The 13,170-nt window shown below is 36.2% G+C and overlaps 1 protein-coding gene across 1 annotated transcript in view; it reads right to left on the reverse strand.

Annotated features, from left to right (window-relative positions):
- SLC5A8 (solute carrier family 5 member 8) overlaps positions 1 to 12,738 on the reverse strand; it is a 44,679-nt gene extending 31,941 nt beyond the window's left edge. The window contains exons 1-5 of the mRNA XM_081822279.1: positions 12,624 to 12,738; positions 9,507 to 9,636; positions 6,228 to 6,316; positions 5,245 to 5,357; positions 1,472 to 1,539 (exon numbers count right to left, since the gene is read on the reverse strand). Of these exons, the coding sequence (XP_081678405.1) occupies positions 1,472 to 1,539; positions 5,245 to 5,357; positions 6,228 to 6,316; positions 9,507 to 9,636; positions 12,624 to 12,625 (402 nt within the window). The 5' untranslated portion in view covers positions 12,626 to 12,738. The remainder of the gene's footprint in view (positions 1 to 1,471; positions 1,540 to 5,244; positions 5,358 to 6,227; positions 6,317 to 9,506; positions 9,637 to 12,623) is intronic.
- Between the last annotated feature and the right edge of the window lie 432 nt (positions 12,739 to 13,170).

Genomic DNA, 13,170 nt, shown 5'->3' on the forward strand with positions numbered 1-13,170 from the left:
AATAGAGCTACTGTATGACACAGCAATTGCACTACCGGGTATTTACCCCAAAGATACAAATGTAGGGATCTGAAGGGGCACATGCACCCCGATGTTTATAGCAGCAATGTCCACAGTAGCCAAACTATGGAAAGAGCCAAGATGTCCATCGACAGATGAATGGATAATGAAGATGTGGTATATATACACAATGGAATATTATGCAGCCATCAAAAATATGAAATCTTGCCATTTGCAATGAGGTGGATGGAACTGGAGGGTATTATGCTGAGCGAAATAAGTCAATCAGAGAAAGACATGTATCATATGACCTCACTGATATGAGGAATTCTTAATCTCAGGAAACAAAGTGAGGGTTGCTGGAGTGGTGGGGTGTTGGAGGGATGGGTTGGCTGGATGATAGACATTGGGGAGGGTATGTGAGCGCTGTGAATTGTGTAAGACTGTTGAATCACAGACCTGTACCTCTGAAACAAATAATACCATATATGTTAAAAAAAAAAAAAAGAAGAAGAAGAAGAAGATAGCAAGAAGGGAAGAATGAAGGTGGGGAGATCGGAAGGGGAGACGAACCATGGACTCTGAGAAACAAACTGAGGGTTCTAGAGGGGAGGGGTGTGGGGGAATGGGTTAGCCTGGTGATGGTTATTAAAGAGGGCACGTTCTGCATGGAGCACTGGGTGTTATATGCAAACAATGAATCATGGAACACTACATCAAAAACTAAGGATGTAATGTATGGTGATTAACATAAAATAATAAAAAAAATAAAAAATAGACGGAATTAGTTTACCTGATTCTAGACTTATTATAAAGCTACAAAAATCATGACTATATATTACCGGCAGAGGGACAGACACATAGATTAATAGAACAGAAAAGAGAAACCAGAAATAAGCCCACACAAATATGCCTAACTGATTTTTTTAAAGATTTTATTTATTTGAGAGAGAGAGAGCACACGTGCAAGTGGGGGAAGGAGCAGAGAGAGAGGAGCAAGCAGACTCTGTGCTCAGGGCAGAGCCTGGCAAGGGGCTCAATCCCATGACCCCAAGATCATGACCTGAGCTGAAATCAAGAGTCACACGCCAAACTGACTGAGCCACCCAGGCAGCCTAACGGATTTTTGATATAGGTGCAACTCAATGGAAGAAAGACAGCCTTTACAATTGTACATCTATAGAGAAAGGGGGGAAAAAAGAACATCAATCTAAATCTCACACCATTAAGGAAAATTAGGTAAAGGGTATATGGGATCTTTCTATATTATTTCTCAAAAATGCATATAAATCTACAATTATATCAAAATAGAAAATTTAATTTAAAAATTTTTAAAGAATTTAGTCAACTCTGTTCCTTGATATGGCTATGTATAGATGGATAGAGAAGTCTGGAAAGATGGTCACATTAACATTTAAAAAAAGGACAAATTCAGTGTTTATGACTCAAACCCTGCAGAATCAGCTCTTACCTGCAGCAAAGCTCCCATTAGTGATGCCAGTGCAGCCATTCCAATGCACAGAGCTCCAAACAGCACACCTAGATGGATGATGTAGAAGCCAGTGTAAAATTCAGACCCAGAGGATTAGAATTCTCAATAGAATAAGCTACCCACCTTTGATTCAAAGTAATTAATATGATTGTGGTGAAAAATGGCCACATACATCAGAGCCAGCCAAAAAAAAGGAAGGGGTGTTTTCCTACAGGATCAGCAGTGTGCAAAGGGGAAAGAAAACTCTGATATTGTGTCCTGGGATTAGTGACAACATTAGGTTATATAAATAAAAAAATCCCTAGCATTAACCATAGGGATTTTAAGGCTAAGAATTAGTGTGTCATCAATCTAATCCTCCATAAACATTTGTTTATAAAGGAAGGCTCAGGTCTCTGTTTTCAGTTTGCCAGAAACGGGACACAGTCCAGCTCTGCTCTGTATGACATGATGGGGGAGGGGAGTAATAAACTTCAGAAATTAGAGTCATCTGATTTGATGTACTCATTTCTCCTGGGAAGTTACAATCCACACCAAGGGGTGGTTTATGACCTTTAGCCCTTTTGTAATCTCCATCAACATCCCCAAGCCTTTCCTGTTAAATTACAAAGGAAGATAGTATCAAGCATGATATTACCCATTCTACAAATTGTTTTTCCAAACTTTATAGAAATTCTCAAGCCACCACAGCTGGTCAGATTACAAATTATAGAATTTTTTTTCTCTTTTGGCTTTCAGTACTTTCCAGATTTTCTCCAAATACATTTTTTTAATAATTCTTATGACTTGTTTGGTTAGTAATATTTTTTTATTATTTTATGTTAATCACCATACATTACATCCTTAGTTTTTGAAGTAATGTCCCATGAGTCATTGTTTGCATATAACACCCAGTGCTCCATTCAGTACGTGCCCTCTTTAATACCCATCACCAGGCTAACCCATCTCCCTACCCCCCTCCCCTCTAGAACCCTCAGTTTGTTTCTCAGAGTCCATAGTCTCTCATGGTTCGTCTCCCCCTCTGATTTCCCCCCTTCATTTCTCCAAATACATGTTTTACTTTTTAAACTATAGGAAAATTTATACACATGCCCCCAGATTTTTATTTTTGAAGATTTCCATTTAGCACAAATCACCTGAAATCAGTCAATATAATTTCCCACACATAAAAATCAAAACACAAAAAAAGGAATGATAAATTTGCTTATATAATTAGTGCATTCCTTATATCTATCTAATTTACACCAGCACTCACCCCTTTGTTAAGTATATTGGGTAAATAACCTTATTGCACCTGAATGGAAACCTTATATTAAATTTGTACATAGAGCTCATGTCGCAATGATTTTTTTTTTATGCCTCCAAATCCTAATGTAAATAGTATTTCCAACATATTTATCTTGAGTCTTCTCTATCTGATAGCTCATAAATGGTCACCACTGTGGGTTTTTGGTATTCAAAGTTGATGGAAACACATACAAATTATTTGCCATGTTCTTCTCTATGATGTCCTTACTGTACAGACCTCAAAATAATGACTTTATATAACCCTTCAAAGTAAATGAAAATCTCATCCACACTAGCAGAGTTAATTTGTTATTAATGATCATCAACATCCTTCCTTGAGCACCAGCTAGTGCTTCCTATTTTATATGTATTATATCTAAACCTCATAGTACCTGCAAGATGAATATTTTTTGTAACATTTTTCATACAAAAAATTCAAGCTGTATTGGGTTATTGGGTTTGTTTGAGATTAGTAAACTGGTAAAGCAAGACTTGGTCTGTCTGGCTTCAAAAGCTTCTATTTAAAACCATATAGCTTCAATAATCCTATAATGAATCAATCTAAATACTCTTTAGGAAGAATTGTATCATTCTGAAATTATGCTCCAGGATTAAAATTGGGCACATAATAAGATGATGCAATGTTATTTATATTCAAGGGACACTGAAGGATATAAATTAAGTATTCCAGGCTATCATTAAGACAATTACATATAGAATTGTGGTTCAAAATAGAATATTATTCACTGTTTCTTTGACAGTCTAGTGTTACTGGGTTGAAGTTAAACACTCTTTTTCAAAAACAAGTTTGTTAGTCATTCATTCCAGAACACATATAACCAAAATGTCAAACACAAAGAATGAAGTACACTAGCCAGATTTCTTTGAGTCAGATTGTTATATTTGGGATATCTGGGAACTGGGGTCTTTAAACCTTTCCATTCACCTGATATTTAACCCCTAATAAGGTCCTACAATCTATCAATAGAAGTTGAATATTCCTTGTACAATTTAATTGACTATCTCCAGGGCAGTCTACGTGTACAGATAGAACAGACAATAAAGATGGGTCAAAAACTACAACACTCTGTTTCTTTATCTTCAATTCATACATACAGACTATGTATTCTATTTTTTGGCTTAGGCTTTTTTTTATTTAATTTTTTAAATTTAAATTCAATTAGCCAACATATAGTACATCATTAGTTTCAGAGGTAGTGTTCAATAATTTATCAGTTGTGTGTAACACCCAGTGTTCTGTACTTTAAACTGACAGTGCCCTCTTATATAATAAAGAAGAAGTGTGGCTCTTGGCTCCAAACGAAGGGTATGTCTTAAAACTGTTGGCTAAAGTTTGAAAAGGAAAAGTGTTGAATTTTTTTCTGTGGCTAAGAATTTTAACATAGATTTGGGAAAGGAAGAAGTGAGAAAAGAAAGACAGCCAAATAAGGGCCTCTGAAAAGATGTTCAACATCACTCATCATCAGGTAAACAAATCAAAACCACAATGGGATACCACCTCACACCTGTCAGAATGGCTAAAATCAACAACACAAGAAATAACAGGTGTTGGCAAGGATGCGGAGAAAGGGGAACCCTCCTACACTGTTGGTGGGAATGCAAGCTGGTGCAGCCACTCTGGAAAACAGTATAGAGATTCCTCAAGAAGCTGAAAATAGAGCTACCCTATGACCCAGCAATTGCACTTCTAGGTATTTACCCAAAGAATACAAAAATGCTGATTTGAAGGGATACACGCACCCCAATGTTTATAGCAGCATTGTCTATAATAGCTAAATTATGGAAATGGCCTAAGTGTTCATCAGCTGATGAATGGATAAAAAGGATGTGGTACATATATACAATGGAATATTACTCAGCCATAAAGAATGAAATCTTGTCATTTGTAATGACACGGATGGAGCTAGAGTATATAATGCTAAGTGAAATAAGTCAGTCAGAGAAAGACAAATACTATATGATTTCACTTGTATGTGGAATTTAACAAACAAAACAAATAAGCATGGGGGAAGGAAAGAGAGAGGCAAACCAAGAAACAGACTCTTAACTATAGAGAACAAGCTTTTGGTTACCAGAAGAGAGGTTGGTAGAGGGATGCATGAAGTAGGTGATGGCAATTAAGGAGTACACATGTTGTGATGAGCACCAAGTATTGTATGGTAGTGTTGAATCACTAAAACTAATATTACACTGTATGTTAATTAACTGGAATTTAAGTTAAAACTTAAAAAAAAAATAAGGACCCCTGAAAATTAATTGCTTGAAGTGTCTCTCAAATCTGGATCGCAAATATGGCATAACTGCATTTAGTCATAGGCATGCATATGTATATGTACATTTACACTTGAAGGTTCTTACTCTGTATCTTCCATGGAAAAGATTTCTGGTATTTCCAAAAAATAATCTCCTGGAGGTAAAAAGGAATTGTGAAAATGGAAACTCACTCATTCCTTGGGAAATCCAAGAGAGAGACCTTTCTGAGAGCGATCTGAAGTGAGGTTTAATTAGATCTTCCACAGTTACTGCTGCTAAAGCATTAATACTGGAGGACACTGTGCTGTAAGAGAAAAATCAATCTTTTGATTTATAATATTTTAACTTTAATAATACTTTAAGTAGGAATAAGAAAGGGTAAACAAACTGTCATTTCTGAAGTATAACTAGATTTCTACTATATTTTAATGATGACAACATCCTCTTTCTGGAAGCTGTTATCATCCAAGAATGATTCAGGTAACATCCATAGGCTTAATAGTGAGAAAACAATTTTATGTTGCTTCCGCTTTGCAATAAATCCTCAGTGTCTATGGAAAGAATCTACACAGACTACATAGTACTACTATATAATGACTTCTTTGTGCATAGAAAGGACTGTCATAAATCCTCACAAACATATGCCATTAATATCAATAATATTAATTTCCTGGATCCTTACTAACATACACTGTACATGTTAACAATAAGAATTCCCTGGCACAAACACTGGAAGAAGGTGCAATGAATAAGTTGAAACACAGAACAAGATTCTTTGGACAGTGTATATTATTCAGCACATAATAGGAGATTTTAATTATAATTTTCCATTTGACCATGCTTTAGCTATACATACATTTTAAACCAAGACTATAGGCACTCATTTTTGATAATCAGTGAGAACTACCATCAACTGATCATTATTATGGTGACCCTACGGAGTATGTAATGATGTATTACAGTATAGACCAAGTTAAAAGTGGAGACTGAGGATAATAGACTGATAATCCACATGGATAAAAGTGAGACCAACAGAGAGGATACATGGAGTAGATTACCCACTTTGGGCCATTTGTGCTCATGTCCAGAATTCAGCTTTATCCCCAAAAATATCCAATAACAAAAGAAAGATCCCAACAGGGAAACCATGTATTGTTAGAGTCATAGTTCATACCTTAATGTTCCACTGTAAGCACAGGCCACAAAAAGTCCAGGAAGTCCCGGAAAATCTTGCAGAATGTCCAGTACCAAATAAGGCATTAGCTGAAAAATTCCAAAATTGACTTCTGAGTGCTATTTGCTATCAAATAAAATTAATTAATGCCTCATTTATCTTGTGTTCTTTAAGAACTAAAGGAACCTATTCCATATAATTGAAATTTCCGAATATGAAAAATCAAACTCTTTTATTGCTAACACTTAATAGCAGAGTAGTTAAGGATACAGGGTCTGGATTCAGACAGAAGTGGTTTTTGTTACTTCTCTAAAACTCAGTTCCCTCATCTGTAAAGTAGGGATAATAATACTAACCTCACAGACTTGCTATAAAAGTTAAATTACATCATCTATGTAAAGTTTTAATATAGTACATGGGATATCGGAAATGCTTGATAAAAGGCAGCTGTTCTCGTTCTTTGGAATAATAAATCAATTTAAAGGAAATATTGTACACACCTCTATGCTTATGTAATAAGAAGCATTCACTTAACTTTACTTGATGATTCAAAGTTCACCTTTGAGAACGTTAATCACTACCCAGGACTGGAAGTGTAATTATAGTTGCATATAGTATGAGACATAGTGACAAGTGGAGAGTAACCTTGGGAAGTTCCTGAAACTTGCTTCTTTTTAAAAAGTTCCTGATACCAACTTACCTTTTGATAAGTTACTTTTTAAAAAATAAATATTAAATAAGGATGGGAAGGTGTATTACTTCCGTACTATGTCACATGACAGTCTTTTGGCAAAACTGATTTTTAAATCAAAAGGGTCCTAAGAGGATAATTTTCTAGAAAAAGTCCCCTCACTTGCACTGAAACAGCCTCAAGTCCTTCTCCGATAGTATAGAGTGGATGTCATGTCCTCTCTTATCAGCCTCTTCTGATTTCATTTGACAATAGTTTGTTATGGGATGTTGAAGAACATCCTCCACTGTGGCAAGGATCTGTGTTGAGTTGTTTTAAGAATGTCTCCACTTTATCCAAAGCTTACTAATTTTTTATTCTCAGAAAGAGAGAATAGAACTTATTTCTATATGAAATCAAGTTCCAGTTTTCCCAAGTTATCTTAAAAGTGTAACTTCAAACAGTATTCCATACATAAGCAAAAGTCAAAGTTTCCGTCGTTACTGTGATAACAAGATCTAAAATCCTCTACCATAACATCAACTTTCTCAAAAGTCTTTGGTGTGATATTTCATATTCTGAGTGGCCCCCTCAGGTATAGGTAGAACCAGCAAGGTGAGACTGATAGATAGAAAAATAGTAAAACTCCATCTAGACACTAATCTTGCTTCCTCAGGGTGAGCTCCAGCAGTGTTGCACAAATATATCTTTGCTCTCCTTGGGTTAAGATTTTGACCTGACTTTCTACTACTGTGCCTTATGTGCATTGTATCCCTAGGGAAATGTTAATTGAATTAACTCCTCAATAATCAACATAATACCAGAAGCATCCAATTAGGAGGAAACCTCTTTCTTTTTAAAAAATTTAGCACAGGCTCTCTAAAGGTGCGTGCATGCAAGACCCCAGTGAATGCGTTCTATGACAAGAAGTCTCAAGGATAGGAAGTTGTAGATATTTTTTGTTGTTGTCTAGGGATCGGGGAAGATATATGAGAAACATTTTTAACATCCCTATTATCTTCATGATATAAACTACAGACAAAATATTCCTCACTAAAAAGAATATAAGGAAAGAGTGCCTCCATCTTCAGAGTAAACATGATTATTAGATTCTCTGAGCAAATAGGAAAGATCTATTTATTAACAGGAGGACACATGTGAATACAGGGTTAGGATGCACAGCTCAAGGAGGTTCTCATTTTCTAACCCCACAAAGTTGCTTTTTTTTCCAGGAGTATGTGATGCATTTATGTCAGGATACATTTCAATCTATCTTCAATCTAATGAGTACCCTGGGCACTTAATTTACAAGCCAGTCTTAGAACATAATTTTGGCAAGAACTCAAGCTTCGGAGTCTAACATTGAATTCTAGCTATACTTTCTGAAAGGTGGTATATGGCATAGAGGTTCAAAGTTAGGACTCTGGGGGCGCCTGAGTGGCTCAGTCGTTAAGCGTCTGCCTTTGGCTGAGGTCATGATCCCAGGGTCCTGGAATCGAGCCCCGCATCGGGCTCCCTGCTCCACAGGAAGCCTGCTTCTCCCTCTCCCACTCCCCCTGCTTGTGTTCCCTCTTTCGCTGTGTCTCTCTCTGTCAAATAAATAAATAAAATCTTTTTAAAAAACCCAAAAAACAAAGTTAAGACTCCAGTGGCAGACTCCCTGTGCTTGAATTCTGGTTCTAGGTTTACTAGCTATTACACAGTTTGTCTGTGCCTCAGTTTCCTCATCTTTGAAAGGGAGATAATTATAGCACCTACCTCAGTGTGTAGCTGTAGGGATTCAAAGTTGAAGTTTATATAAAGCACTTATGACAGTATGATGAATTCTTGCGGCCATACTTATTTATCAGCTATGTGACCTTGAGCAAGTAATATAACCTCTCTGCAAGTCACTCATTTCCTCATCTCTAAAATTAGAATTACCAGGTTACGAGAATTAAAAGAGATAAAGCACACAAAGCTCTGGGCACAGAATCTCACCACATAGTTGGTACTCAATAAATGTTCACTCATTAGATCTGTTTCTCTATCATTTAAAAACTGGAAGGTAGGGATGCCTGGGTGGCTCAGTCGGTTAAGCGTCTGCCTTCGGCTCAGGTCATGATCCCAGTGTCCTGGGATCGAGTCCCGCATCGGGCTCCCTGCTCCGCGGGGACCCTGCTTCTCCCTCTGCCTCTGCCTCTCTCTCTCTCTCTGTCTCTCATGAATAAATAAATAAAATCTTAAAGAAAAAAAAAAACTGGAAGGTAAGCTGTTGATAAAAAAGTGATCTAAGAATACCCACAAAATATTTTACACTACCATGGTTTACATATGTTTTTTTTTTTCTTTAACCGTGTTTACATTTCTACTCCCAGTCTTGACCTAATTCTATTTAACAATTGGCTTGAAATTTTCCAGGTATTTCAGTATTTTAATCTTGGATACAGCATTCTTCATTCTTGCTATATCTGCTAAAATAAATTTTGCCAAATGCTTTCAAGAAATTAAAGATGATTATATTGTTCTCATTTGCTGTTTCTCTACAAAAACATGAATACTCTTTCCTCCCAACTAATCAGCTTTCTGGATAACATTAATGCACATGTAAGAAAGACATGGTACTGAACCTGGTCTGGTGCAGACACTTTCTTGGCTGTCCAAGGATCACAGTCACGGTACCTGGAATATAGGGCAAGCCCACATAACACTGAGCAGGCGAGGATTGCCCAGAGCCCCAGAAGATTGATGTAGAGAGACCTAAGGAAGTGAAAACAAACCAGCAAATGTCAATTGTAATTTCCATCCCAAAGATTAGGAAACTTGTTACACAAACAGAAGAGACCTTCATGATTACTCAATAAATGCACATTATCTTTTGGTTATCAAAAATGCTATCTGTTTTATTCTAGACTAACCGTCTGCTTATGCTGTCAATCAACACTGTATTTGGAAATACTTGGAATAGATGGGGGATTCTCTATTGAGTAAATGTATCCTCCTGGTCAGAGTTCCATGGGCATTGTCAGCTTTATAATGGTATCCAATTATACTACTTCAGGTCTTCTTGTCATGAAATAAGGATTTTTTAATGGTCAACAGAGCAGTAACTATTATTCATTTTGCTTTTAAAAATAATGCAGTTATAGACTGCTAAACATTGCTAGCATCTACACAGAAACTCATTAAACTTGTTTAAATGTGGTTTGTAATATCACCTAATAAGTATGAGAGGCAAACCTGCATTCCTTGAACAGGTCTCTTCCCAAACAATGTTCAGCATCATAATACATGGTGTGTGCTCCAGGAGATTGTAAAGGTTTGTATAATAGCACTGGAGTCAGACCTGAACATAAATCTTGGTTCCATCTACCATATGTGACCCCGGGCAAGTAATTTAGCTTATCTGATCTTCAGCTTCTTCATGTACACCTATAGATAATGATGCCTACCTCGCAGAATTTTAAGATTAAGTGAAATAGTATGTATCATATACACAGTGCTTGGCATGTAATAACATTTGTTAAATGGTAATTATTGACATTATGAGTGCTAATGGCATTGAGTTCTATGTCTTAATAATCAGTTGAATAGTAAACATTGTTCTCACTAAGGTGTCTACATTTTTTTCCCAGGAGTGCTGTAATGGATATTGTAACAAGCTGCCCTAGGCTGAAGAGAGGTACAATCCCCAATGTCATGCCTCCTTCTTTGGGGCACCTGTGTCCAATGACTACTGGATTCAGAATCTTAAAACCCAGTCTCCTTACCCTAACCTGGGACAAAACTGGAGTCAGTTCAGCATTAGGGCTTCCCCTAAGGCCTTGGCTGAGAATGCATTACAATCCAACTTCTCTCTCGGGCCAATTCTGCTTCCTTCTCTTCTCTTTCTTCTACAGGTGGTGATTCCCTCACAGACTCTGGAATGCCAACCTCCATCTCAGAGTCTGTTTCAGGATAACTCACCTTCAACAGCTACCAAACAACAGATTGCTAGCCTTTTCCCTTGATTGACTAAGTTTACTGTATGTTTTGCTATTGACTAAAAATAGTATAAGTAACTACAGCTCATCTCCAAATCATCAGAAAACATACCCAGACACTTTCCTGCTCAAATACCCTTGTTCATATATGAGGTTAATACTTTATTATATAGTTTTATTTAACTTTAGTGCCACTCAAATAGATCACTTATCAATAACATCTGATACTGTCCCCAGTCAATCAATGTCAGTAGGTCTTAACTCTTTGACTGGGATTCATTCTTCCTATGGAGCCAGTGTTAAAAAGTAGGAGAAAATGGTTCCTCTCAGCGCAGGGAGTCTGCTGAGGGCCATTCCAAAGGAAATTGCTTCTTATTAAGAAAGCTCTAAAGCTCTAATGTTGGTCTCTTAGTTATAAAATTGGGCCCTTTGAGTTTCATGTTCCCAAAGAAACAGAAGAGCATATGCACAATTAATTTTGGAGAAGCATCAGCTCTAATATAGATTTAAAGTCCAGTGGATTATTGGATGGATAAATTACATTCCTTCAAAGTTCCTTAAAATACCAGAACTCCTAAGCTCACTTGGGGATTCTATATCCAGTTACTGTGCTGATATTTGTGTAGATCTTTTACTATGGAATTTTCCAAAGACAGATAATGTCTATTTACTCTCAATATATTGAGTCAATTTACTCTCAATATATTGAGTTTTAACATGTGACATCACAATATTTTCATGTTCTTCTTTGAATAGAAATAGAATTGCCATTCCTTGTCCTACTCCAATCACCCTGTTACTCTTAATCTATTTATAATTTTTAAGTTCCTAAATGCATGTGCGTCCAGTCAGCTTTATTTATCAGCATAGGGAGTGGTGGTCACCACACTGATCTGAGGCCTCCTGAGAAAGAACCAGCCACCACTCATACTCTTTCCTCAAGCCAAGATGGGCTTGACCATGTCATCCTTCTGATCTCTGGGCTGTGTCCATATCAATGTATATCTGGAATTCTTTCCCACTATTCTCCACCTGCCCACATATGGTCATTATTCAGGATCTGCTTGGTTGATAGGAATCTCTCACCCATTTTCTGCCTTCACGTCCTATGATTTGAGGTCACATTTATTGGATCCCTACCAAGTATTTGCGAAGCATAATATTTTACAATACCTCTCATGAGATATATAATATTTCTTATGCTCAATTTATAAGTTTAGAAACTGAGATTCAGGGAGACTAAGTCACTAGCCCATTCAAATAGCAGGTATTAGAGCAGAGTTATAAACCCATGACTGTGTCTGAAAATAAAATATACCAGCACATCTGGCAATATAATGTCCTTGACCATTTATTCTATCATTATATTGTTCCATGGGACTGTCATACCTTTCTAGTGTTATTTCACTTTTTGCATACTTGTATATATTTTCCTAACTAGATGTTAAGTCCCTTCATTATAAGAGCCATATAATTCTAATTTTTATCCTCCATAACTCCTTATACAAATAGATACACAATAAACGCCTTTTTATTTAATAAGATTTATTTTACTTAATAAATCATATAAATATTTCAAATATCTGATTTAAAATATAAGTACCACTTTGTTTTACTTGATCCTTTTATAACTAAGTATATCATTTATTTCTTGGAATTTCATGATGCAAAAGGCTTAAACCTGAACAAAGCTTGACTAATTAACAAGTTTCAATAAAGACAACTGATGGTTATTAATGATTTCCATACCATAGTTTGGCTTACATTTTTGCCTGGAATCTGCTTTTACAGGAAATATATCTCTGCACTTGGGATTGGTTGACACCATAGATGCTGGTCCATGTAAAGGTCCCTCCTATAATAATTGTCCAGAATGTATGTCTTTGCAAAGGATTGGGATCAAAACTAAATGAAAAGAAACAGAAAACAAATTTTAACTATCAGCAAAAAACTACAGAAAATTCTCCTAGAATATTTTTTGGAAGCAAGCAATGTATATCTATGTAAATATGCATACAGATATAAATATGTACAAATTTATTAAATAATAAAAAAGGCAGAAATATTCCTAACTTAAGTTCAATGAAATAAAATTGGATATTTTCAGAGAATTGGAAATTCTGGATGGGATTGAAGAAAAATGAATGCTCTAATTATTCTGAGCTTTCATAAAAATTGTTCTCCTGTGGCCTTAGGAAACTGTTATTTAAACAAGTCTGCTATGCTGAAATCAGAGAAGAGCATGAAACTAAAAAGAGAGAGAGCAATAAAGACAGTAAAGTTCCTAAGTGCATCAGAGCAATAGATATGG

Source organism: Leptonychotes weddellii, chromosome 5, assembly GCF_054177405.1.
Source record: "Leptonychotes weddellii isolate Sample4059 chromosome 5, ASM5417740v2, whole genome shotgun sequence".
Classification (NCBI taxonomy): domain Eukaryota; kingdom Metazoa; phylum Chordata; class Mammalia; order Carnivora; family Phocidae; genus Leptonychotes; species Leptonychotes weddellii.